The sequence below is a fragment of the Thunnus albacares genome, chromosome 5, assembly GCF_914725855.1.
Source record: "Thunnus albacares chromosome 5, fThuAlb1.1, whole genome shotgun sequence".
In the NCBI taxonomy this organism is placed as follows: Eukaryota; Metazoa; Chordata; class Actinopteri; order Scombriformes; family Scombridae; genus Thunnus; species Thunnus albacares.
The window spans coordinates 14,293,493-14,321,193 of NC_058110.1; the positions used below are offsets into that span (position 1 = coordinate 14,293,493).

The 27,701-nt window shown below is 41.4% G+C and overlaps 2 protein-coding genes across 12 annotated transcripts in view; both read right to left on the bottom strand.

Moving 5' to 3' along the window:
* Positions 1 to 235: 235 nt before the first annotated feature.
* On the bottom strand, positions 236 to 11,280 carry si:ch211-156j16.1 (uncharacterized protein LOC564557 homolog). 6 transcript variants are annotated; one of them, XM_044352185.1, is made up of 6 exons: positions 10,779 to 11,280; positions 3,578 to 3,988; positions 3,167 to 3,275; positions 2,739 to 2,781; positions 2,247 to 2,306; positions 236 to 1,898 (listed from the first exon to the last, which is right to left on the bottom strand). In XM_044352185.1, the coding sequence occupies exons 1-6, from the start codon at positions 10,840 to 10,842 to the stop codon at positions 1,842 to 1,844; spliced, it is 744 nt and encodes a 247-aa protein (XP_044208120.1). In that variant the 5' UTR covers positions 10,843 to 11,280; the 3' UTR covers positions 236 to 1,841. The 6 variants fall into 6 exon arrangements, with proteins under 6 accessions (XP_044208120.1, XP_044208119.1, XP_044208123.1 ...); XM_044352184.1 differs by having other exon boundaries at positions 2,733 to 2,781; XM_044352188.1 differs by lacking the exon at positions 2,739 to 2,781.
* Positions 11,281 to 12,223: 943 nt separating this feature from the next.
* LOC122982554 (forkhead box protein J3-like) overlaps positions 12,224 to 27,701 on the bottom strand; it is a 66,131-nt gene continuing 50,653 nt past the window's right edge. The window contains exons 8-13 of one of the 6 annotated variants that reach the window (XM_044351922.1): positions 25,037 to 25,301; positions 21,695 to 21,982; positions 18,589 to 18,690; positions 16,288 to 16,560; positions 15,384 to 15,485; positions 12,224 to 14,376 (exon numbers count right to left, since the gene is read on the bottom strand). In XM_044351922.1, coding sequence (XP_044207857.1) covers positions 14,252 to 14,376; positions 15,384 to 15,485; positions 16,288 to 16,560; positions 18,589 to 18,690; positions 21,695 to 21,982; positions 25,037 to 25,301 — 1,155 coding nt within the window. In that variant the 3' untranslated portion in view covers positions 12,224 to 14,251. Of the gene's footprint in view, positions 14,377 to 15,356; positions 15,486 to 16,287; positions 16,561 to 18,588; positions 18,691 to 21,694; positions 21,983 to 25,036; positions 25,302 to 27,701 lie in introns of all 6 variants that reach the window. The other 5 variants (XM_044351920.1, XM_044351921.1, XM_044351925.1 and 2 more) reach the window with 5 other exon arrangements.

Genomic DNA, 27,701 nt, shown 5'->3' on the forward strand with positions numbered 1-27,701 from the left:
CACTTGGAAATGGAGAAGTGTCAGAAGATTTTAACTGTTACAAGTATTTTGGCCTGGCTCAAGATTGAATACAGTGCTACTCAAGAATGTATTGACTTTTTGGCGTTGCCATGGTTACTAATCTAATTGATAGGAAATGGTGAGGACAATAAACAAATATTTGAAAAAGCTATTCATGCACAGAAGACAAAAGAGAGCTTTCAGTGAACAATTGAGTGAACTACTTTGTGGAGTGTTTTCAGTTTTTTATTGAAACAGTATGAACAAAAACACTGCAATTAAATAAAAGGGTTCAAACAAATCAGATGGCACAAATTAAAGACCTAGAACTGATAATATGTGGCAAAGCAGAAGGGAGGAAACAAACAAACGTCGTTGCAAATGTTTGCAGTGTCTAAAGCCTATTCATTAAACATTACATCACTCATTCAGTGCACATATTAAACGAGTTTGTAAAGCAAGCGGAGCTAAGCTGAGACTTAATTATTTGTACACCCATTTATGCACACTTACAATTGCAAAAATAACAAAAAAAGGGCATTACTGCCAACACTGTGCACTAAAACTAAGTGCAACTATAAAATGTCGTCCTGTTTACGCAATCTGGGTTTAGCTCAATTTATAGACTGGATGGCTGTTCTGGTAATCTAACTATTAACAGAAGTACTATGAATACATTGTCAAGACAATGCTATTACTATGTTGAACAACCGCTGGCTGTGTGTAAGCCTTTACAAGGAACACGCTTTGGCAAGGAAGCCAGAAGTCATCAAAGCTGGTCTGTTTTGGAATGGGTGGCAGTTAAAAAGTACAGTCAATTCACATTAATAATGCACTTCAAAAGTTAAAATCCTCCTAACTACCTAGAGAATACCAGAGACAGTGGCACAAACCCTTCTGCTAAATTTCACAGATATGTATTAGGTTTTTATATGTCAGTGTTAAAGTGGGCAGAATGTCACGTTACTCTTGCAAATGAGGGGTGCCTTTTTCTTTTTCTGTTAGCCCCACGGTAGCCCTCAGAGCTCCTGGGTGTGCTACATGTATGTCAGAACAACTTCTGCACACGGTGCTTCATACAGTTGGCCAACATATCAGGGATTCTGGCTACGTGAGAAAATGTTTTAACTGGTGCTCAGGGTATTTTTAAAGGTCTGTTAGCCACAACAATAGCCTAAGGCTGCCTGTATGTACTGTGTATTCCATAATATCAAATGCTAGCCTATGCAACTGCAACATATGAGAAAGTCATTAGCTGTATACTATGTAGTCCCCTTGCATTGTATATACATCCTGTGGAATTTGTAACAGTCTTTCCTGCCTCCTTTCCTGCTCACACCTTCCTTGTCTATTTAATTTCCTTTTGTTTAGTCTGGATTTTCATTTTATGTCTTTTTCTTCAACCTGCATGTAAATCTAAGCCAGTCACTGTAAGAGTATCACTTTATAGAGAGACTTTTTTCCCCCAGATGCCAGATAACTCTCTATTTCTCTCTCTCTCTCTCTCTCTCTCTTTTTTTTTTTAAACAAATGCATTTGAAAAGCCCTGAAATTCTTTGTGACATCTTGCTGTCACCTTGTTTTGTTCTCTCCGAGGGTTTGGAGTAGGGGAAGACAGAGCCTTTTATATTGATGGCTCCAGGGGGTCAGGGAGGTAGCGGGGGGAGGTGATGATGTTTGCTCATGTACCCCTCTTGTCTCACATACAGTACATACATAAACACACACACAAGTCTCCCTCCCCCTCTTTTTGGGCAACAGTCCAGAGTCCTGGTTAGATTCGTTTAGTTCTGGTATCGTGCTTGTTTTAATGATCGGAAATGACATCACAGTTCAGTAGTTCAGAATTTCCAGAACTTCGAGCGCTCCTGCTGCTTGGCCGACTTTTTCCTCAGGGGCTGTGGGATAAAAAGAGAGAGTCAGACTGTCAGTGCTTGAAAAAGGAGGATTACCCGTATCTACAGCTGTTAGAGTATCTGAGGTTGAACTCATTTTGAAGTTAATTCATTGGTGGACTTGTTTTGTTTAGTGTCGTTTCATGGATGTACAGTTAATTTTTTCCATTATGAGGGCACATGGAAACAAAATGGGGGTACATTTAAGTAAAAGATTTAACATGTAGGTACATATACAAAAAAAAGAGGCAACATAAGTTTTACATAGGAGGTGTATTTATCAAAAACAAAAAAGAAAGGGACATTTTTTTAAGTGAGAGCTGACAACATTAGTTTGCAGACTACACTTACCCCTTTTAAAGTGTATCTTAAGTCAGGGATGATTTTTAGACGATATTCTGTGAAATAAACCTTTTAAAAATAGACCAACAATCACAGGAAGACTCATAATTAGTTCCTGAGATGAAAACCAAGCTGCAGTTTTGCGTTGCTGCCCCACTTCTGACAAACACAAGCTCCCTGTTCTACGGCTGGTGAGACAGACAAGGGGACAAATCAAGCTGTTCATATAGAGCCAGTCTTCTTGATGACACTTGGCCACATAGACAGACGCTTGAGTAAATAAACAGGCTCATTATAAGGCCAAATAGAGCCACTTGTCACCATCAATGCCTAATTTTACCCATTGGGCCACAGGACTGTGTGTCAGCAAAAGGAGCAGCAACTGTCAAACTTTGTCAGTAGTTTTTGGGTAAAAGACGTCTTACACGTCTGTGAAATAAAGGGGGAGGAGGCGTTAAAGTGGTTAGATGAAAGATTCAAATAGGGAAAATTTACAGAAACCATAGCGCTGTCTTTTTTCGCAGGTTTTTTGTTCTTGGCAGACCTGTGACAAAAAAAGACATTCATCATTAGCGTGACATGCAGCACATGACAGTATCCTCGGAGGGGAGGGTGTGGTTTGTGGGAATACTGTCATCAAGATGGGACCTCTATTGCTCTCTCGAGGGAAGGTCGGCATTTAAACATTTTCAGCACCAGTTATGGTCTAAATGCTATGCAGTTTGGGCATGCGAGGTCATCTTATCACACAGAACTCTCTCACCAAGATCCATGACATCACTGGCTGTGTTATTTCATCACAGGATGTGTCCGCTGTGACTAAAAGCTCATGCATTTTCACTCCATATTTAGAGGAAACCAGTAGTGATGACTCACTGCACAACATTATTTTAACTGTCTGCATTCACCGGGAGAGGGGAAGTACTCACGAGTATTTGCCCATCCTCCTCACAACAGCAATCACCACGGCAATGACGATGACCACTGCCAACAGAGCGCCAATCACGATGCCGACTACCTGGCCAGAGCTCAGGCCATCTGAGGGACAGAAAGACAAGAGATATTTTAATATGTAGACCAGTGAAGGCGTCATGAGTCATTTTTACCCTTAGAATTAATCAAATGCCATCCACTTATCTACAGTATCTATCTAGAAAAAGATTAATAACCTGTAGGAAAGTGAGAAAGAGTCTGTTTTTGGGGAGATTAAGCCTGTGTGTGACTTTTAAAACCCTTCGCAGAGTTTGAGCTTGTCTATCACATCACATCAGTCAATAGGAACACCTGAATTCAAACTGACCACCATCACTACCCAAACCCCCACCCCACACATTCCTCACCCTCTGTGCCTTCTTCCACGACCACCTCGTCACCCGTGCCTTCCTCGGCGGCTCCCGTCGCCTCAGTTTGGTCCTCAACCTTTGCTGGATCAGAGGGGGCTTCGGTTTTCACAACAGGAAGATGAGTGGTAAGGGGTTGTGATGCTGCAGTAGAAGCAGGAACGGGGGTATCTGACTCACTGACGTGGTCCTTGGTAACAGAGGGAGTGTCCGCCACAGTGATGGCATCTGTTGCAGCCTCAGGGGCCGCTGCTGGAGTTGTTATAGGAGGATTAGTGACGAAAGTAAGATCCTCTTTCGTAGGAACTGTAGTCTCATCTGCTATGGCGTGAGTGGTCATGGGAAGATCAGTTGCTGAAGCTTGTACTGTGGTAATGCCCGGAAGAGTACCTGTAGGGGTTCCTGTAGGGCCTAGAGAGAGTCAGGGAGCAATTAGTAGAGAGATCACAGATGGGTTCAAATGCAGGTGTTGTTGTAATAATAATACTTATTTATATATTATTTTTGTCATTTGTTTCATGTTACATGGTGCTGCTGGGAAACCATTTTAAATTGGTTTGGCAAAATGCACTCTTTGTCTCTGAAGTCTGAAATATTCCTGCCAGTATTTTTCTAAATGTTGAACCCTTTAATGGTTGTAATAAACCTAAAACACGTAATGTATGTCATTTTCCAGTGATGAAAACAAATCAAATTAAAGCCTCTTTGTGTCTGTATGGATGAAATAATATTGCAGTTAGTAGCACAGAATTATCTTGATATAGATGTAAAAATCTCTACTGAAGTATTCAAAATCACATTTGAATTAAATATTTTTCAGTGGTTTTCTTTAAAATGTATTCATTTTACACTTCATATTTCACACTGTGATAGATTTTGGTAAAAAATTTTCATCATTCATTTAGACAAGACAACTGTGAAACATGATATCTAGATATGTGAACGAAGTAACAACACTGTTATATAAAGGTACAATAAATTAGAATATTGAACATCGCCAAGCTCCACTATACTCCGTCATATTGACCCAGATCCAGATCAGTGCCAAAAAAGGTAAAAATGAACAAGGTAAATGTTCACATTCCTCCCTGACATATCATGACATGACCTTTCCTCCTTCTCACACTACCTCGTGACACTTTTCCTGTCACCAGCACACGGCAACCGTGACAGCATGACCACCACACCCCATGACGTCATAAAACATACATCTTCCCTCCATTCCCCCACCCCTCCATCCTGTCTTTAGGGCTGGTATTCTGTGCGTACTGGCATGCCACATCCTCTGCCTCATTTCCTGTGCAGAGAGCCACCGCTGCAGCAGTTGATGTGTGAGGAGAGCACAGGATGTTTTATTAGCTCTCAGTCATTTTACATGTGCAGTTATTTAAGGGTGGGGTATCAGGGACAACTGATTGTGAGAGGACCATCAAAAAGACAATCTCAGGAAGATGTCCTAATTCTGAAGTTGTTGTTCTGTCTTTGTTTTTTTTGTATAATTACTATCCAATATCAATCTTAAAGATCCCATGCAGACTTGTTTTAAGATGCATGTATACTCTACTTTGAATAATAATTTGCGTCTGATATAATATTTCCACACAAAAAAAGTTCAATTATGTTGTTAAAATCCTTAAAATGACACCTACTCCTTCTCCCTCATTAAAAATTCTGAATCTAGAAATATGCAAATATATTTAATCTCAAAAGTTTAACTACTGGACATAAGATGTCTCCTTTTTCACTGTAAAGTCTATTCTCAGTGTATGTGCACTGGAAGTTTCAAGTTTCCACATCACACTTGTGTAAGCTGAATATTGCACCAGGATTGGCTCCAAAAACTATTTGTGATGTCACAAATCATGCTCGTAAAACTGTATTGTCAATGAGCACCGAGAAACTTTCCACTTTCAGCCGATGAATGTGAAAAAAAGCCTTCTAGTGCACATAAAATCATCCTGCACAGTGAAGCTCAAACATTCGAGAAGCAAAACATTTTTGAGTGGAGGGTGACTTCAAGAAAATTAGAACTTTTTTTTTTTTTTAAATTGCCATCTAACATCTAAAAGACAGGCTTTGTCAGAGTTTAGAAGATGTCTGTGCTTGCAGTTAAATGGAAGCTCCCATTTTGCATTCAGCGACTGTATGAAGACATGTATTTATCCTCCTGTCTTTCATCAAGGCCTGGACTATGAAGGGGCCTGGGTTCAACCTAATCATTTCCCTCCAATAACCCTAGTTCCATCTCCCCACGTTCAACATCCTCCCAGCCACAACTGAAAGCTCAGCCTGGACAGCGCTACTTCAAAATTAAGGAGGTAGTTTTCAGTGTGGCACCAAAATTACGGTCTACAGTTAACTTTCCACTGACAAGATGTTGGCCTGAAATTGCTTCTTCTCCTTGGAAAAGAAAAAAAAAAAAACTCTGCTTCTCCTTTAAAAACTTTCTTACTGTAGAGACCAGGGGACAAGCATCTATGCAAGTCTTCTAAACTTAGCGTCTGACATCATGTTCTCTCCATCTCCGGTTTTCACCAATTGTTCTAAATACTTGAAATAATAGAAAATACTTTACAAGGGTAAAAATAACTCTGAATGGCTGGACTTGTCTAACAACTGGTGCAGTTATTCCTAGTCCTGTGCTGGCTAGCGTGTTCATTAGCAACAGGCGGGGTAAATATAACAAAACATTTGTTCCCACCGCGGTCGAGTATTGAAGGGGGTTTTCAAATGGAGACTGTTTGTTTGGAACGTCTGTAAGTGATGATAAAATGGTCTGCGCTTCACAGAGTATGGCCTTGCGCTATGTGTAATCACCCCTTCAACCTCCACCAACAATTGTTTCATTATGTGCACAGTTCCCACAATTAGCTCTGAGTAGTATTTCCTCCCCACTGTGCTGACTATCGTGGGTTAATACAGCTGCATTAGTGAGTAAGAGAGGGTGAGACTGTTGCGGTTCACATCCCCTCTCTCTTTTCCTTTTAATCTACTACTTTTCGCTCCCATCTTCCTTTCCGTGACCCTGCCACTCCCTAAGGATAGGTTTGTTGCTGCTGCAAACCTTTGAGAAGGCTGAATCCCCAGAGAGAGAGAGAGAGAGAGAGAGAAAGAGAGAGAGAGAGAGAGAGAAAGGGAAGCAGGAGGGAAAGTAAAAAAGGGTGGAGGGGAGTTGCGAGGGAACGGTATGTTAAATGAGAAGCCAGGGAGCAGCCCAGTGTCCCTTCTGCTGCTTGAATTCATTGTGAACATGGTCTGTCTTTGATTTGCTGTCTTTGCTCACAGCAATATGTGAGCCTGTGTGTAGTGGTTAGTATGTACGCAAGTGACCCTCTGTTAATCCTCGGGGGGGACGGAGCACAGGGTCACATGCAAGAAGAGTACCGCTCGAGCTCCATGTAGATGCAGATATGATTTTCGTACCACAGAGTCACGCTTGTCGTGCGTCTAATGATGACCAGACACCTCGAAACCGCCAAAGTTTAGTGGCGTTGTGTGAAATCTCAACACACACACACACAAAAAAAACTGCAACACCGCAAAGTTGGAAGTGGTTCCAGTTTCCTTTTGACTCTCTCAATCCTAGACTGAGAAAGGTTTACGTAACTGTGGCGTTGTTCTTATTATTCCAAATTTTCAGCGGTGCACGCAGGTCATTTTACCCACCATGACATCATTTTGACCACACGTACTCCTTGGCATCCATTTCCATGTGAAACAGCCTGAAATCATCCTGCCACTCAGCAAGAGTTAGCAAGCACCACAGCATGTGTTTATGGGCGTGTGTGTGTGTGTGTGTATATATGTAAAACTATGGCTGTCTCAGCCTTTGACAGGGCTTTAAAGTGTCTGTTCACCCAAATTATAAATATATTTTCTCACTCATTAAGTTATTAAGAGAAAAGAACAAAGCAGGTAAATACAAGTAGAACACAAGCGGTGATGATGCTGTCTTCAACATATAATTGGGACTGTGAATCATTCTTCAAAAAAAAGCTGGAGTGATGGAGATACTCAGGGAAGGAAGGGTGAGGTGGAGTATAAAAACGCAGGCAGACAAAGAGCTGAGTGAAAAGTGAGCGAAGTGTAAAGGAATAAAGTAAAAAGCTGGGAGAAAGAGGCACCCACATGGGGCTTCACTCCTGCCCAGCAGAAATAAAACCTCCAGAGAGAGTGAAAGAGTGAGGGGGGGGGGGGGGCAATGATATACAGTGTGAGACCGAAAAGGAGGGAGTAGCAGCTTCCATCCATTACGATCACAATCAGCTGTCACTGAGGCCCCCTATTTGTGTGAATGTGTGTGTGTGTGTGTGTGTGAGATAGCTACTAATTCACAGTCCTGTGTGGGAGGGAAAGCGTCCATACAGACGATGGGAGGGACTGTGTGTGTCCACCTTTGGAGCCCAGGAATGTTTTTGCGGCGCTGGAGGAGGGAAATGTGAGAGATAGGCGCCCTGCCCATCTCGCTGCACTATGACGAGATGCCGTACGGTATAACCTCCCCCGCTAAACCAGTAGGAGTCAGCTGTGGAGATACTGGGGCGTGCCATGCACTGCACACTGGGGATTTTGAAGCAGGAGACAAGCTGTAGTGGAATATTCTCAGCCAGTCTTATCACAGAGGCAACACAATGAGCGTCCACACTCAAACAGGAACAGATTTGTTCCCCTCCTGGGCTAACTTAGATATGAGGACATGCAGCAAGTCCCATCTGGACTCTATCATCCGAGGCACGAACTGGTACCAGACCAAGTGGGCCTTTAATCTCTAAGTTTAACAGGTCTGATTAAATTCCTAAAATGTAATGAATCAGAACAGGGATGACATGGAATGCAAGGGAAGATGTAGAAATGACAAAATAAATAGATCACGCTGTAGCATCACTTTTACTCTCTCCATTTCCTTCCTTTTCTGTCAAAACAAAACACCCCAGATAAAAGCAACACTCCTGACCTCTAGAAATTTATCAAGCCAGCCCCTTAATGTATTTCTAATCTTGCTAACCTTCAAATCCAACTCCCACATCATAAAACACCCACCCAGTTGTGTAAGTGTTCCTTAGTCAGCGGCTCTGTTTTTTTTTTTTCCTTACTTTCTCTTGCACCATGTCTCACCCTGCAGCACACGTAGGTGCTAGAGATATGAGACATTTGTGCTGGTACTCATAGAGGAGACACACACACACACACAAAAAGTCCCTCTACAGTTGGGTTTGGGCCATGCTCTGCTACTTATTTAGTCATGTTTCTGGAGTCCCACTCTCATGTGATAAAAAGTGCCTGCAGCACACTGTCGGGGATTGGGCTTGGTCTGGGCTGAAATGGCAACCTCTTTTCCATAAACAGATGTTTCTTTCTCCTAGCAGAAATTTTTGGAAGTATGACTGAGCGTTTTTGTTTTCTCAAAACGAGACAGAGTTGACGTGAGAAGCGCCCGTTCCTCATGGTCCCTCTTTACCCAGCATGTGTCTCATATTTAGAGTGTGAGCGCAACATTTGAGTCATTTCTAGACGCAGGCACGGACAAAGGGCATTGACCTCTCCCTTCGACGGCCAGATGTGACGGGGATGTTATTGGACCAGGGAGGCAGACAAAACTCATTAAGAAGGAGACTGGAGGGGTGGGGGGAGGCGAGGGGGGAGCGGGGGTGTAGGGTTTTACAGGATACATGGGGTTTGCTAGTTAAGTGAGCGGGCGCTAGGGAGTTAAAAGACCCTGTTTCTGAAGCATGGATGAGGAATGAGCTATTTTCTTTGTTTCCTCTTTTCTTTGGGAGGTGGCAGAGGAGAATCGCTCTGGAAGTTTTATAAGGACCTTCTTTTTCAGAGTAAACCTCCATGGAAATGGTACAGGCACGTCGCCTCCGACCGGTAAAGGTTGTTGTTTAAAAATAGACCCAGCCTCTCTCAGCTCCCCCTGTCTTTACACCAACCCTGTCCCCCGGGGTCCAGACTCATCAAGCTGGAAAAAGGGAAGGGGGCAAAGAGTTAGGAGAGAGGCGGAGGACTGTTAAGAGACCGAGGGAGAAGTGGGAGGGGTGGGGGGGGAGAAGTTTAAGTGGTAATGCTTGATACCCCACCAAAGATGGGTAAGTGCCAAGGGGCGGGGTGCCGTACGGTCTAACAACATGTGGGTAAGAGAGGGTGGGGCGCCTCTTATAGGTCATCACGTACGGGGTGTTCTCCCTTCTTCCTGTCTCTTGCTTCTCTCTCTCATCCATATGACCCTCTTAAATATAGAGCCTCCCTCTATTAATACACGCACGCAAACCAGCCCTGCCCTGCCCTGCAGTTCCCTCAGGCCCTCAGCCACACCCCCTCCCTCCATGCCTGCTGCTTCCCCCCGGGCAAACACTGCTGGTCAAGGCAAAGGAAGGAAGGAAGGAAAGAAAGAAAGAAAGAAAGAAAGAAAGAAAGAGACAGAGAGAGGAAACATACATATAGGGATTAAGAGAGGCAAGAGAGAGAACAGATGTAAAGCAAAAAAAAAAAAACAGAGGAAAAGAGAAAAGAGTGAGTCAGGAGTGAAGTAAGAGGAGGCAGTAGATAAGCTTTCAGATAAATGTGTATGGTGTATGTTACAGTTTACAGCCATCCCTCCCTCTCTGTGTATGAGCCCTGTTTTGGGAGCCTTCCAGAGGATATTCCTTTCTTCTCATTGCCTGTGCCAAGAATTTACAGACACGAGGCAGCAGAGCTCCTGCCATTACATCACTTTTCTCCCTTGTGTCTCCAAATCAAACTTTTTTTTTTTTTTTTTTTCCTTTGCTGCTCAAAGTTCAGAGGTAGTGTGTGAAAATGTGAGAAAGATAGAGGAAGGGCATCTGTTAAAATCAACACAGTCTGTCCACTTGGCTCTGTCTTTGTTAAATTAACACCAGAAAGTTTGGAGAGTGAGTCTCAGCCAAGGTGGAACATATGAGCCGGCGGTTTTCAGTGATGATTTAACAGTATAAACATTAAAAATATCAAAAGTGTAAATGACTTGAATAAGATGAGAAATAATTCATTAGTTAACAGCTACACACATTAAAATTGAACTTATTCCCATTTGAAAACAGCCCCCATTGTGTTATTGTATGAAAATCAACAGGGATTAAAGCAGACAAAGAGTGGTGTGGTGTGGGCACATGGAGGCAGATGGAGAGAGGGGGACACAGTGTGCTAACAGCAGGACGGTGATAGCGGAGAGTTTACTTACTTGCATGTGTGAAGGCACAGAAAGGGCCAGCCAGGGCCAACAGGAGCAGCAGCTGAACATTCATCGTGGTGAAAACTTTTCTCCTCCAGTCACTACCTTTAGGGACTCCCTCGGGACAAAGAGCACGACACCGGAGCCTTCGTGCACGCCAGACACACACACACCAACCGGCCTCTTCGGAGAGGAAGGATGAAGGACCAAAAAAGGTCAAGAATGAAAATGAAGTCTTCTGGGGAAGTTTGGGAAAAATAGCAGTCTGAGATCCTTTTTTCTTTTTTGGACTTGTAGAGGTTGAAGGCAGACGGGGCCAAGCCGGAGCTGATCACTCTCTCAGTTGGAGCGGGAAGAAAGAAGAGTGGTGGAGGGATGTAGACAGGACAAGAGCAAAAAGAGATGAGCTCTGGCCACTTTAAGGAAGTGAAGGGAGAGAGAGGGACTGGCACACACAGCAGGAGAGAGAAAGAAGAGAGTGTGTGTAAGTGACTGTGCTGAGAGTGGAGGAGGGGTGCTGGTACTGGTGGTGGGCTGGGCGGGTTGAGGCGCAAGGGGCAGGTTGGGTTGGGAGGAGGGTGTCTGGATAGGGGCAGTAAGGTGGTTTCAGCCCTCTTGGTGCGCAGCCAGACACCCTGTTTGCAAACCTTGCAATATCAGCAGCACGCACACACGCAAACACACACTTGGAAATAAAGATAAATAGACCGACTTATTTATCAAGACAAGACAGGCGTTTCAAACTACAGGCCAGTTTAAATAATTAGAAAGCTAAAGCAACAGGCTGTTCCAGTGCTCTCTGAATGAATGGAGAGAGATGTAAACAGAGCTTTGAGCTGTCTCAAATAATCCTTAATCACATAGTTAAGAGCCAAGAAAGTGAATGAAATAAAGCTGTTCTGCAGCCTCATATTTTTTTAAACCGATTTTAACCGTAAAAGCAAACAGTGAATGAAACAAGCATCCATAACACATCCGTATTGATCCTTTAAAAACATCAATTTTGTTTGAGTAATGAAAATTGGCAGCTTACATCTGTGGCTGCTGTGTGTTAGCAAGCGGTAGCTGCTTTTTGAACAGGTTTTCCAAATGAAAAGGAGCCATAAATACAGTTAGAACATCGTGTGACTTTCACACAGACAAGCATGGGTGGTCTGTTGAGTTTACATGCGATGGAGTGCAAACAAACTGTTGCTTGGCACTAGACTGACACCTGTTGGACAGCACGCTGCAAAGGTCAAAACAGCACAGAGGAAAGGAGGAAAAAGTTATCTCAATAACAACGACAAAGTAAACATTTACAAATGTGACTCCTGCTGAGTTGTAGATTTAGAGTCATGAATAGCACTTAAGCAACTTGTCCAGCATCATTTAAATATTTTTTTTCATTGACTGTTGAAGTGAAACGTGCCAACAGCTGATGAAATAACGACAGCAGATTCATGTTAGCGCAGTAAAAATGATCAATGACATTTTAATAAACACTGAAACAGATTTTAACTGTTGAATCGCCATACACAGATTATCTATGACACACAGAACGCCAATGCCGATTTTTTTTTTTATCACTTATTTACAATATACCGAAGGTATGTACATACGGTGTCTCCTGAATGACAAATAACAAAATACTTTCTCTCCATTTGCTTTTTTTTTTCTTTTTATCAGTCTGTGTTTTTCAAGGGCAAACAGAGGAGTAACATACTGTTATTTACATGGACAACAACACACAAACATACAAGATATATATAATGCTGGTCACTGTAATACAGCATTTAATGGCAATAATAAAGAGTATTCTTTTTTCTACAATGAGACCTTGTTTTGACCATCCTAACAATCACTGAGATCCTCCAAACCAAAGAGCACTTTAAGGTCTCATGTTTCACTGTGTACCCACTTTAATACAAACAAAGTATTTGTTTCTTATGAGTATCTTTTGAGCTACACGGAGCGGTATGCTAAAGAAAATCAGAGAAGACTATACACACTTGTACACACAGACAAAAGTAAACATCACAGTAAAAAAAAAAGTTGAGCATTTTGTTTAATTTTGCTCCCTTGCTGATCATCTTAATAAAGAATTAAAAAGTTCACCGTTATCTTTTATTTCTCTCATTCACTAGATGCTATCAAGCTAGGTGTTGTGCAAAAAAATGCTTGTCTTCTTCTTAATGAGGCATCTCGAAAATCACGGCCGACCTTCCCTGTCTGCTCATAATTGATATGCACTTTCCTCAAATTATAAAAATTGGAAAAAACTAAATTATGTCTCAGAAAACAACGGATTATTGTTCACGATGTCCAAAGTCTAGCCAGCATATTGTTTTAATTTTAATTAGTGGCTGTTGCATGAGCTGCTGAAAAAGCTTATTCCACAGTATTTTATATCAGTTAGCTTATAAGCTGACAAATGAAGACTTTACTTTTGACCACAGTCACCAGGACGCTCGCTGTTCGCCGACAAGAAGTGAACACTGATTGCACCGTACAACACACGGCAACCTCACATACAGACATGTAAATGGCTTTGTGTTGGTTTGACATGGCATGTGAGCGAAACACCCTGAGAACATGGCACCATGGACAGTTACACACACACACACACACAGACAGACACACACACACACACACACAACAATGGCATTTGAAATGATAAAGTAAAAACGTTTACAACTGGTGTCCAACGTGAAGTAACAAAGATAAAGACAGAACAGACAGTGGTGCATAGAATTTTTTTTTTTTTTTTGGCAGAGGAAGCAATATGGTGCCTGTTTTAACCAGCAGGTGGTGCTCCACTCACCCTTCACTGATTCAAGTTACAGGTACAACATCATTACTTTCTTCTACAAAAAAAAACAACACAGATGCCCGGTATGAAAATAATGAAGAGAAAAGAAGAAAACATCTGAAATATTTGGACCTGCTGAATGCATGTGAATGACAAGCAAAATTCATTTTCTGCAGTTTGGAAAGTTTGGAGAAGAACAAACTTTCTATTCGTTACCTCCACTCGATCACATTTGCTGATAATTTGCAGACATGGGACACAAGTTGTAGCTGGAAACACAAAAGATTTAAGAAAACAAAAAGAAAACAATTCACAGATGTTTCGACAACACTTTGGCGACTCGTAACCCTGTTGGCACTGAGGGAGGGGGCACACAACATGAGACAATTCAGAGAGCTTCAGACGTCCTTTAGTTTTGGATGATGTGTGTTTACATCTTGGCTCGGTCCAATCCTGTGTAAGTCTCATTTTTTAAATGATTGTCTTTAGACTCGTCATCCACTTGTAGCAGAAAAAAAGGCCAGCGAGATCAGACAAATTACTTAACGTTTGTTTTCTCTTGGATTGTCTTCCGTTTTTTCTCACACTGGTGAAAGGAGCAGGTTGGCCAGTCCCATACCTCATATGTCTCTATGTCTCTTTCTCATTTCCAGTCTCTCTCTTCATCCCTCCGTTCGACTGACGACTCCGTTTAGACGATGGAGTCCCAGTCAAAGTCGTCCTGGATGTCGTCTGCAGCGAGCATGCGTCTCACCTGGAAGTGTCCCGGAGGCAGCGTGTGTTGTTGCTGCTGCTGGCTCAGCTGGCTGTGATGAGCTGGACATGGAGGGAGAAAGATACTGTTACACATACTAGTGTTGTCACAGCGACATATCGATGCTTCTTCTGTATCGTTGCCACAAACTGATTTTTTTTTAACACAGTATTTCTTTTCTTCGATGAAGAATAAGGGAAAAGAAGTTTTGAATAAAACATTCTTCAGCTCTTGATCATGTCAAGACATCAGCACTTAGTGAAAAAATCTGAAAATCCTGCTAACAACATTAAACAATTCACTATGTCTTAAATTCTCACCCACATTCACTGGTTTATACTGGTAACACATAGTATCTTGGTGATTTTAATGACAGACTAGAGTTGTGAATTTTACTTTTAAAATGACATCAGCATCTTTTAAATTAATGCAATCCAATGCAATAAAAGCTGGTGCATCTTTATGAAGCTCATAACATTTTTGAGACTGTCAGATAGGTATTGATTCAACTATATGGTAATATCTTACACTTTAGTTTGTGGTGTTGTTATATTGTTCTGTATCATGTATACTGTAAGTATTTTTTATCGTTATCTTCAGAAACATATTCTCAGCTGTCTTCACTACAAAAGGACCATTTAACATATAAGATATGCGGTGAACAGCGTCCTCTTGCAGCAGGAAATGACACATAAAAACATGGCAGTTTATTATCAGGTGAAAATCTTTGAAAAATTGAAACAACAATTTGTCTTAATTGTACCAGTTTCTTTGTTAATTCCCTGAAGGTGCCTGTGACACTCTTGTATATAAATATTCATAATTTCTTCTCCTTGAAGAGATTAAAATGTATTACTGAAACTACTTATATTCATGCTGAATTTACAATATTGCATCATGCTGTCATTATATATATATATATATATATATATATATATATATATATTACTATTAAATGCACTGATATTGAGAAACAAACACTTGCATGGATGTACACCTGCATACACATATACACTCTGCATCTCTACCTGCTCCTGCTGACCTGTTAAGAGAGCGATGGAGGAGTCACCTGTCATGGTGGGAGTCGTGTTGCTCATGGGAGGCATGTGGGGGTACCCCGGCGGGCCCATCAGAGAAGAAATGTTCTGTCTCGAGTCCATGTACATGTTCCCTGTGGGAGAACAGACAAAAGGGCAATGACTAACTGTCAGATTAGTATCCCGATTTTCACAGGTGCGCTTGTGTCTTCGCAGAACGCGAATGTGCTATAATGTGCACACACAGTTTTACTGCCGTCGAACTAGAGAAATTTAGCAGAATCTGCAGTCACTCAGTGGATTTCCCACTAGTGAAATATCCCCTTGTCTCCATGTCTTTACTTCGGTTGCCATGAAGATGACAACATCCATAATTCCCTTGTAAATCTATAATGGGCCAACAATGGCAAAGTGAGTAGAGATACTTTAATTCAGCTTCAAGGCCTGAGCTCCAGACTCCGGCACAGCATGTGAGTGCAGAAATGTCCCTGAGACTCTGAATGTCTACTGTCACAGGTGGGAGGACATTTATATACTGTAAATCTGGCACTTTTACTTGAGTATTTCCATTTTAGGACACTTTTTACTTTTCATCCACTAAAATATTTGTGTTTTTACTTTTACTATGTTTAGGTGATGGCTGATGTTACTTTGTACAATCAGATTTTATATTAATTTTATCATAATCTCATAAAATTTAATTATTCTCAAGTAGAAATCTAAAAACATCTTAAATCTTTAATTTAATCGATATCCCTTTTCAAAATATCAGGAACTTTACATAACAGCCTTGTTTCAGTTCAGTGAATCAAGCAATGATATTAGACATCATACAAAGTGAATTTATCTCAACTTGTACATAAGTTTCTTTCAATTTTCTCCCTTCCACTGCTGCCTACCAGCCTGCTGTGCTGGGTGTTGTGTATGTATACTGACCCGTGCTAATGTGTTGGTTATGTTGGTTGAGTTGGCCATGTTGACTATGCTGGCTGGCCTTTGGGTGCATGGCCCCATGCGGCTGAGCCGGGTGCTGCGGTGCCTCTGGTGGTGTTGAGTGTTGGACCTGAGGTTGTGGGTGGGCGGCGCCCTGAGGGGGGATGACCCCTGTGGCCGTGAAGAACTGGTTAATGGAGGAACACAGGTCAGCCATTTGGGCGGCATCCAGAGACCAGTTGTTGAGCTCAGCCTGCCGCATGCTCTCCTTTAGGCCTGATTCAGACGGACAGAAGAGACAAAGACAGAAGGTGACGATTACTCACTGTAGAGCGTTTTTCTATTCTTATCTACATCTGATTAACCCCATGAACACAACTGTTCCCAATATGCCACACCATTTTCCCCTTTAGTAAAATAAAAACTTGTAATATCTACATTTCTAACTTTATTAACTGTTTCAAAACTTAATTTTACATATCTGGCTGTTGCAGGTTATGTGTTGCCGTTTTCTCTGACATACAGTATATTTGGTATCTCAGGTTCTTAGCTATAATATAAAATAATTTGAACAGTGTGTATCTTCCAGAATTTACAAGGTCAATATTTGGAGCATTGAAGATGTGTGTGGATAAAAATGACATAAGGTGTTCACTGTTGTAGCAGAAAATAAAGTATGCACATGAATATTTTTATGTGTATAGTGTTGTTCCATCTTGCTTTAACAGTGGTGACGGTTACTTAAGACTAACAGTGGCCTTTCCTTTCCTGAAATGAACTATTTCAAGACAATTTCATGGCCTCATAAATGCAGGGCTCAGGGAAAACACACTCAGCACCTCAGAGAAAAACTTCAAACACAAATAAGCAAACCATAAAAAAAGAACTGTACCAATTTAGCACTGTAGTAATAAAACTCACGATGGCCACTTAAAAAGAAAACAAATCAAAATTGATGCAGAAAAAACAGATATATTGCTTTTTTTCTTCTATGCATTCTTTTTCCTTGTCAAAACCTGGGGCCTACATTGCCCACAATGCCTTGACTCCATTCAGTCAACTGTACAGTTTCTTTTATGTAATGCTAAAAGCGGCTAGTGTAGCCTCAAACCTCAAGCAGAGATGAGGAGTGAGCTACAGATGTCTGGTAAACAAGCTTCTTTCTAACTCCACACGCCCACATTTTTTTCATTTTCAAACTTCAGTCCCAATTGAAGTTGCCTCAAGTGACATCACTTGAGGCAATTTATCAGACTTCACGCAGCTCTCTCTGGAGCCACAAAAGACTTTACACAACTTTTTAACATATGCAGTAGTTCTCCTCGAGTTCTCCTCAAACGGACTTCTCAAGACCTGTAAACAGACTTTAATGTGTATAAGAGGTGGAGGCCCCCTTTAAGTCTTAAAATTCAACAAGTTAAAAATATATTACTAGTATCACATATATTTGTGAAGTCACATCCAGCATAAGAATCCCACTATTACTTTGCTATTCCACCAGCATTTCAAGCCACAGTGCATCATTCTCGACAACACGCTTGTTCACATCTGACACAATGTAGAACGAGTCCTTAAACCTACAACACCTCATATTCTTATCAACTTGTTCAAACAAAGACACAGCCGAGCTCCTATTCAACAAACTACACTCTACTATCCTATATTTCTCTGAATCAAATTCATATGGCTTGTGTTTGGCGGTGGCTGAGATGAGAGGATCCGTCCCCTGCTCTTTGGATGCGAGCCAGGAACGGTGGAGGATGGCATAACGGCGGTGTGAGGGAGGTCAAGCGCTGCGGGAGGAGGGAGAGGGGCAGCGGGGCCTGTGTGTTATAAGACCAGCCGTCATCATCCATCGTGTGTGGATGTTGCCGGCTTTGTGCGCTGACCGTGATAAGAGGCTGTTACTGAGCCGGGGCCTAATTGGATTATTCACATCATACAATTGGGAGGGAGGGAGACAGTGTGTATGTGTGTTTGTGTGTGTTTGTGTGTGTGAGAGAGAAAGAAACAGAGAGTGGCAACCTCTCAGATGCAGGATAATGACTTTTATTAGGCCAGTACTATTACGACAGTGGATATTATGATATTGTGCCTCAAGGGCGAGTGCATATGAAAACACAGAGTGGAATCATAATGGTTTAATCAAAGTAACTGATTGACATCATAAGCATTTGATCAATTCTCGCTGTGAGGAAACCAGCTGCTGTGGATGGCTTTATCAATATTCATATCAGACGCTGCTCACACTGATGGCACCGGGACTGTTAGTGGTGTGTGTGTGTTAATTAAAGCGTGTATTACCTTGAAATGGGGAGAGGTCTACGTCAGCCCAGTTGTAGCTGGTTGCGATGCGACAGCTCTCCTTCAGCCAGTCCAGGTTGGGGTACCAGTCTGATGACATGCCTGGGAGAGAGCGCACACACACACACACACACACACACACACACACACACACACACACACACACACACACACACACACACACACACACACAGGGGATGTGTTAAATTACTCCAACTAAAGATATTCAATTTACAATGGGATGAAACAGAGTAGAGCAGCAAATCCTCCAATTTCTGAAGATAGAAGCAGCAAATGTTTGCTATTTATGTTTGATTAATAACTATCAAAATGTTAAATATTATTATTATATTTCTGTTACTGACTAATTGTTTCAGCATTAAAATAAATACTAGAATCAAAATATGACAGTCAGAATAAGAGCATGAGCAGCATGATGATGTAAAATAATCATATGAAACAGGTGAACTGAAAAATAACAAGAAGATTAAAAATATTAAAAAAATTGGTCCACAGTCTAAGTTCTGTAATCAACCACAAGGTGGTGCAACTTCACACAGAAAAATTCCAGCCACAGCTCTGCTTTTGAGAAAAAAAAAAAAAAAAAAAAAGAAAAGAAAAGAGAAGATGCTTTTCACCGTCTTCACTGCCACAAACTAAACAATACATTCTCAGGCCGTGGATCAAAGACAGAGGGATTGCTTTCATTCATCCTCAGCTTGGTTGAGGAGAATACTAACCTAGATAAATAATGTCTGAATAGTCCTTTTTTTCTGGCCTGAGAGCAGTGTTGCAGAGACACAGAGGAGGGGGAAAAAAACAAAGACTGGGAATATGAGGAGGAAAAGCCTCGGTGAAGCGCCGCCATACCCGGCCTCATAATATCAAACGCTCTGGGACCTTATAGAGGAAAGAGTATAATATAAATGCAATGAGTCTGTGCAGAGACAGGCTTGTTTTGATGTGTTGGGTGAATTGCATTTACAACAATGTGGCTTTGGGAATCAGGAAAGTAGAATAATTGTTTGGTTCTGTGTTGCATCAATATATATGAAATATGAAACAAACTATACCGCACACTTGCAACCGGGTTCCTTTCACAAGAATCAGTAAAAAGATATACAGCGAAGTCGAGACATGGTTATATTGGACATTCAGGCTTCCAAAGTAGACGTCTTATACATATTTCTTATTCTTTTCAAATTTGTCTCATAAATGTGACTGATAGTTGGAAAGATATAGAATTGGTTGATTAATCAGTACAAACACTCCATGAAAAACTGCTTCCAAAAAATGCTTTACTGATAAAGAATCACAGGTAAAAGTACTGTGCATATAAAAATGTTAGGGAGAGATGTAAGCTACAAAAAAACACACAAGCACCAAGCTTAAAATTAAGGTACCTGTGCTGCTAATAGCGGTTTGAAGTGATTACGCTTTGAGGAAACCCTGGTAATACACTCCACAGAATGAATCAATTCACTTTTGGATTCTGGATCAATTCAGCAACTATGAAATATTCAGAATATGCTATTACTCTGATTTCATGGCTCTGTGTGTGGCGGAGTCTTCTGCTAATGCTGTGTTCACGCCATGGCGTCAGAATGGAGAGAAAGGAAAAACATCTCGTTGTTACACCTCTGAAGCATTCATGCATTAATTCAAGATGGTTATCCCCTCTCCTGTTCCTATAGTCACACAAGGTCAATGGAAATGTAGCCCAAATTAACTATTTTAGTGTGGTGTATATCTGCAGTGGTTTGGTTTAACCAGATATGAACCAATAGGAAATTTTGTAATCAAAGTGCATTGATAACATTTATATTAAAATGTTAAATAAGTTCTTTCCCCACCTGGAAGACTCATTGGGACACTGATGAGGCTGACACGAACGTTTCTGCCCACTTAGCTGCTTGTATTTAAGGTCTGTGCGATATGACATGAACGTGGTAATAGCCACAGCTGCAAAGGCTCATGGGTATTGTAGTATTTAGAGACATCAACCATACCAAACTCACAAAAGCAATGAGACGAGGCTGTGAATTACCCAGGAGTTTCCCATGTTGCTACATTGGCAAACACTGGTGTTGTAGAAGTTGTAGAAAAATTTGAGTATATCAGTGAAAGCTAGTGTCGTCTATTTGTTGCTTTCAGCCCTTTAACACTAGAAGTCGCCAAGTCAGAAATTTTCATATCCTACACGTTGAGGCTTTAAAGGATAGGTTCACAGTTTTTTAAGTCTGTCTTAAATGACCTGTGTGTAAGATTTAGGGGATCTATTGGCAGAAATGGAATATTCATTAATATGTTTTAATTAGCGTATAATATAAACCTGAAAATAAGAATTGTTGTGTTTTTGTTACATTAGAATAAGCCTCCTTCCATGGAGGCTGCCATGTTGCACCGCCATGTTTCTACAGTAGCCCAGAACAGACAAACCAAACGCTGGCTCTTTCATGCCACTAAATCCGACACACTGGTCCTTTAAAACAATAGCCAGGTACTCAAATGAACATTGAAAGAGGTTTTTCTTGCTGTAATCATTCCTCCTGTTCGTACTGGTCATTAAGATATCCCTCACTCATGCACTTACAATATAAGTGATGGGGGACAAACCCCATTTTTATATTTATGTATATAGATATATTTCAAATTATTTGCAATCTTCTTAGTATAAAATTCACCCTTTGTGTTTCCCTGCACAGTGTTTTCCTGTTATGCTGTGGTGGAAGGACAGTAAAAAAAGAGGGAATTTGGCACTAAAAAGAAAGTAACTGGAACTCAACTAGTAACTGGAAGATATTGAGTTGATTTGACTAATTTGGACAGCTGTAGCTTCATATTAGCTTCAGATAAACTTTTAAATTAATTTTTGCACAGAAGGAGGACTGTGGATTTTGGCTCCATCACTTAAATTGAAAGTACATTATGATGGGATCTTCTAATGGCCACTATGAACAACAGGAATGATTACAGCAAGAAAAACATGTTTCAATGTTAATTTGGGTACCTGAATACTGTCTATCCTTTGAAAACTGTGAACTTCTCCTTTAAAGTGTGTTAAATACACGACCTGCATTTCTGCGCTCGAGTGCTCCGTCCTCACCTGTTGTAGGGCAGGTCTGTCCAGTGTGACTCTGGTGGGAGAGAGACGGGTGCTGCTGGGAATGAACAGGGTGCTGTTGGTGCTGGCCATGCTGACCATGCGCCTGGTGCTGACTGTGGGCGGAGTGAGGGGAGAGGTGCTGCTGGGGGTGGTGTGGGTGGTGTGACGCCGGGCCATGGTTGTGTTGGTGGTGGTGGCTGCCGCCGTTTCCTGCACCAGGAGAATGCTGGTAAGAGCAGGCGGTCCGGCCCTGCTGGCTGGAGTCCCCGGGCATTCCCATCAAACCTGCTGGGAAAAAGGTGACACAACTTATCACAAATAAGACAACAAATAAAAAGAAACAGACAAAAATGGACAAAGACCAAATATTCGTAATAAGACGGACAAAGGGGAGGCTTGGTGTTAATACTGGGATCTAGGAAAAATATGTACATTCAACCCTGAACTACTCACATCTCACTTTGCCCTTTTCGTCTGACTGTTTCCCCAGCTGTCTTTTTCCACACATATTTACACCCACTCATGTGTCCGTGTCACCACAGCCACAGATTGTCTATGGGCTCTATCGCTCTCCTGAAGCTTAATTTTTTAGCTGTTTTAATCATTTAATCTACTGAAAAAGAGCAGCTATAATGGTTCAGCTTCTGCTGCTTATAAATCACTGTGCATAAAATCATAACAGCATATTCCATATGCTCATAGCCCAGACAATAAAGTGATCTCTTGAGAAGTACAGGATGAAATTATCAGGGCCAATAAAACAGAATGACAGTATTGAAGTTTTGACGATCAGGCAGCTTAAAATCTTTATAAAGACAAAGTAGCAGATGATGTTGACTTGCTTCAAGTTTTTAATTCTTATTGTTTCGAGAGGTTTGATTTGACTGAGAACAACTATATACTAAGATAATCACTGGTTGTAAATTGCACCATTTGCTGAACATTATTCCCTTTTTCTAGTTAAATGACCATCATTTGGGAATCTTCCTGTGTAGCACTGTTTCCGAAAATAAGTAGCCCTAAACAATGTAATGATTTCAATCCAGTTGCACTTTGGTTGCTAGTTAGGAAAATGTTGTCTGAAACACACACACACACATTGTGTCTCCCTCATCCACTTCTCCTGTGTATGTAGAGAGTGGAGGATTCTTATCAATGGATGTTTCTTCATTGCACAGTATGTTTTCAGATGATGCCACATTGTTGTCTCTTCCTCAGGTCCAGATTTGGACTGTAATTGTTCACTTCCTGCTTTTTTAAAAAAGTGGTACAGTGACAATTTAATGTAAGTGGATTTAAATGTAAGTAATAGATCGGTTAAATGTATTCTTTAGTACAGTAAACACAGAGATGATCATGAAGTGTGACCAGCACAGACCTTTTGGAAACTTCAATTGTTTCAGTCAGTAAATTTATTCTTCAGTCGTTTATACTATATAATCTTCTGTTGAGACTCTTTTGACCTTTTCTTTTATCTGATGGTTTTATAGGTTATCACTGAGGGACAGATCACTGAGTAATACTGTTAAGATCTCTTCAAAAATCACTGGAGTGAAACAAGAGGACTCCAGCTCTTTTAGTAACCAAAGAAAGTAATGACCATACTGACTCGATCAGAATTTTCACTGCTGCCATCAGGGAATCGTTTCGCTTTACCTGCTTGTAAAAGTGTTTTTTATTCAAACTCTTTTATCCACTCTGCTGTCTGTACTACACAGTACTTTATTGCTGTCTTTTAAAATTGCGTCATCTGCATTGTTTTATCTGTTTATTTATTTACTACTTACTGGAAGTCCCTGCACAGCTTTTAAATGTCTTGGTTTCTTTTTTTTTCCCTTCCTAGTTTATTGTAAGGGTGTTGTGTGTGTTATTAAGAACTGTCATAAGGACAAATATAGTTATTCGCAATTGAATTGAGACATGCCACTTGTGAGTGGTGAGTGTGGTTATTAAATGAGTTATTTAACAATCTCAGTTGATTTTCCATGTTGCTCCAACTGATGATTTCAAGCCTTCATTTATTAATTCAAGGTTTGTTTTGTGTTTTTTTTGTCTCTATTGTTTGACCTGCAATTTATTGGGATGTAGATAAATGATAGCAGCGACACCACCTGAGTCAGTTACAGTTTGATGTGTGGTCTTGGACACACTGTGGTTTTTTTCAGGGGCGGCTGTGGCTCAGGAAGTAGAACGGATTGTCCACCAATCAGAAGGTCGGTGGTTGGATCCCCGGCTCCTCCAGTCCGTATGTCGAAGTAAGCGCACAGAAACATTGCGGGGCGCTTTGGATTGATAGGAAGCACTGTATTGCTCCTGATGAGCGAGTTGGCACCTTGCATGGCCGCCTCTGCGGTCAGTGAAAGAATGCGTGTGTGAATGGGTGAATGTATTGTAAAGCGCTTTGAGTGGTCGATAAGACAGATAGAAAGGTGCTATATACAGTAAGTGCAGTCCATTTACCATTTACCATTCAAAGGTGATGATGAGCTTCACTGTCTGGGTGACTCAAATTCTCAAATACAATGACTGCTGACACGTCCTCCTGCTGAGCCTCACACTTAAAGGCCCCTTTCAAACATCCGCTAAATCCATTTTCTTCTACGTTTTCTTTCTAGGTCTACGTGTTGTATCTATTTTTTCCAATCAGTATTCTCATTGTCTTGTCTTTTTTTCTGTGTGTGTGCACCCCTGACCACAATTTGAAGGGGACCTTGTCAGAGGGTGAATCCAGGCAGCAGTTGCGGAGCTCAACAGAGCGCATCAATCTGCCTCGGTTACAGAACATACGTGGATGTGTGCGGAGAGAAGAAAGAGGGAGAGGGAAGGTGATGGAAGGGTGGTGGGATGGTGGGGGGTCCAAGTGGGAGGAGGCTTGGTGACCTGAAAGCTTCAGGAAGCAATTAGCGAGATGCTTCACAAACTTTAGAACCAATCTAATTAGCTCCTATCAAAGCTGCAGAACCCTTTGCTCTGCTCGACTGCAGATGTGTTTGTGAGTTTTTTCTCCTTCTGTTGAATTCTTCTTCTTAATTGCCTTTGCTCATTTGACTGAGCGAGCCGTAAAATGCAGATATGCGGAACAACAGATTGTTTATTAAAATACAATAGAGTAGGAGTCGTGTGTGGTGGATATTAATACAGGAAGGCTTTTACTGCTATGAAAGCAATGTTAAATTCTTTGCACCGCAATTTCAATAGGAGGACAGCTAATTATGTGCATGAAGCCTGACATAGAGGTTTACAAGTTGTTGTTTTTTTTTCTGTGAACACATGTGTCAATATAGATGTTGGACAGGCAAACATGAACAGATAAACACAAACAAAATGAGGGTCGACACCCACCTTGCTGTGAGAAGGACTGCTCGAAGACGCACTTGTAAAGGCTGCGGAACGAAGCGCTGAGGTCTTCGAAGTCAGAGAAACAGAGCTGCTTGTCCCGTGACTCCGGGACAGGCAAACCGTACTGGGGTTGTGGGGGAGGAGGGGGAGGCGGCGGAGGCTGGGCGGGCTGCTGGAGGCTCAGGGACTGGGATGAAGGCTCTGAGTGGCTACCCACCTTCGATAGACAGACAGAGAGTAGAGAAAGGAGAGAGACGGAGTGTGAGAGCTGCAGAAAGAGAGACACATGGAAAATCAGTGGTATTGATCAGCAGTATTAGTTTCAGAAAAATACATCAATGGCAGAATCCCCACAGCGGCTCAAAGTGTGCGGCTGCAGTTGGGCCGACATAAGCACTGCGTCAAATGACATAAATAAAAACAGTCTCCTCATTCACTTCAATGGGACCAATAAAACCACTGTATTGGCACAACTGGGGTCCAGATGGGGGGAAAAAACACTAACAGCGTTACAATTGAACGCTAATATAGGTGGAGGTGATCACACAGTGGTGTAGCAGTGAGGAGTTCAGTGTTCAGTAGGACTGCAGCTAATGATTATTTGCATTATTGATTAATCTTTCCATTATTTTCTCTTCTGTATGTTAGAAAATGGTGAAAAATGTCAATCGCTGTTTCCCAAAGCCCAAGGTGACGTCCTCAAATGTCTTGTTTTGTCCCAACCAACAGCCCACAAGGATAGATATTCAGTTTACTGTCAAAGAAGGCTAAATAAACCAGAAAATATTCATATTTGAGAAGCAATATTTGGCAATTCAGTTTGTTATAGTGAATCTGACACAAAAAGCTGTATGGAGACACATTTTCAAATTTCTATTCAGATTATTGTATGCGGTGTTGCCATGACACTAATTAAATCTGTCATTCATCATTCATTCATAAGTTACTGTGAACCAGCGTTAGCATGAAGGACAATTCAAAAGAAGGTGAGTGAAACCTTCAGCTTCACTGTGACTGGAGAATAATGATGCACATGGCCTGGTTGGCCAAGAGAAGAGTGTGAGGCCTCTTTTGCCAGCACTGGAGTGGGCCGCTACCTGTCAGTCACCACGCAGGGAAGTAAAGTCCTTGCCCTCCTACCTGGATGTTTGTCTCCAGTAGCTGAATCTAAATTGAGAAACCTGAATTACAATTGGGAGAGCTGTACTGCAAAGTAGAAAAATAAGTAAAATTCAATAATAATGACATTCAGATTCAAGGAATTTAATTAAATTTCCAATTGTGCCTTTCAAATTCAATTTCCACATTAATTAATCCTACAAATCATTTTTTAAATTCACTCATCCGGTATAATGATAATACCAAATTCAATTTAATGCAATGAAAAAAGAAATCTCTGCTGGCACTCGCAAAAACAAAATACAGCTCTTCAAATTTCTACTTCATATTGTGAATGCAGCCTGTCTTCCTCCACCCTCAATCATCTCATCCCAGCTGTCATCTTCCTCACCATCCACCCAGCACATACAAGCAATTTGCTTTGAAAAGTGTGCCTCCGCAAACATAAGCCAACTTAGCATGACACATCCCCCCCACACATCCACTTCCACCCAATAATGGCAGCCTTTCCATCAGCTATCTTGGTGTCTTTGAGATCTCTGCCAGTGATGCCACCAGTAATCACCGTCAGTCAGGAGGGTATCACCTGCGCCAGGTAATGAGGCAGAACTAACCCCGATCCCGCCGGACCAGACCACAGATGAGGTCTGAAGCGATGGAGGAAGAGGGCGAGGGGTGGAGGAGGTGATGCAGGGAGGAAGAAAACAAAAGATGGCCTCTAGAAATGAGAGGTTAACGAGATGAGATTGCACTGACCTTTGCTAATGCGGGTGGGAGGTGAGCGGGGAAAAAGTGATTGATGGTAAAAAGGTGAGCAGCTGTTACAAGGGAAAAATAATGAAGTGCAGTGATTTTTCAGGGCTCCTATAATTTTGGACTAAATGTTTTTGGACCGAGACTGGCCTTTAATATTGTATTATATTTAGTTTAAAGGGACAAACACTTTGACAAACATGTCAAACACATTGTAAGCGCATCAAAAGTCTCCATAATTAGACTAAACTGAATGGACGTTTAATGACCACAATGAGACAGTATAAAGAGAAAAACATAGAATAAAGGGATACACAAAGCAGCATAGGAACTTTCTTCCTGATCTCAAAGGTTTATCACCTGGGAGTATGAATGTGCTGAGGGTGACACATGAGGAAATATCAAAAAGGTTCATCCTCTCAGTGAATGAACACAAAAGTGCCCTTTAGATTTTGATGTTTATTGTGTACAAATGGAGGTTCTGGCCCGATAGTGGCTCCTCTGCTTACCTAGACTTACAGGATAAGGCTGCAATTTTCTATTTTTTTCTTATTGTCAACAAATCTGATGTGCAGAGCCAAACTAACAACGAATTGATCCTACTTACAAGTACTGTGTGCGTATCCAAAGCCTGATATATTTTATTCCTCTGTGCCATGGACCAAAAACTATTAAAAACACGTCAATGAGCTACACCGCTGCACTGGGTGACATGTTTCTTCATCACAAAAAGTATAAGCATGGTAGTTTATATAGAAACAGCTCAAAAGGCTACTAACTGTGATAACATTTTCAC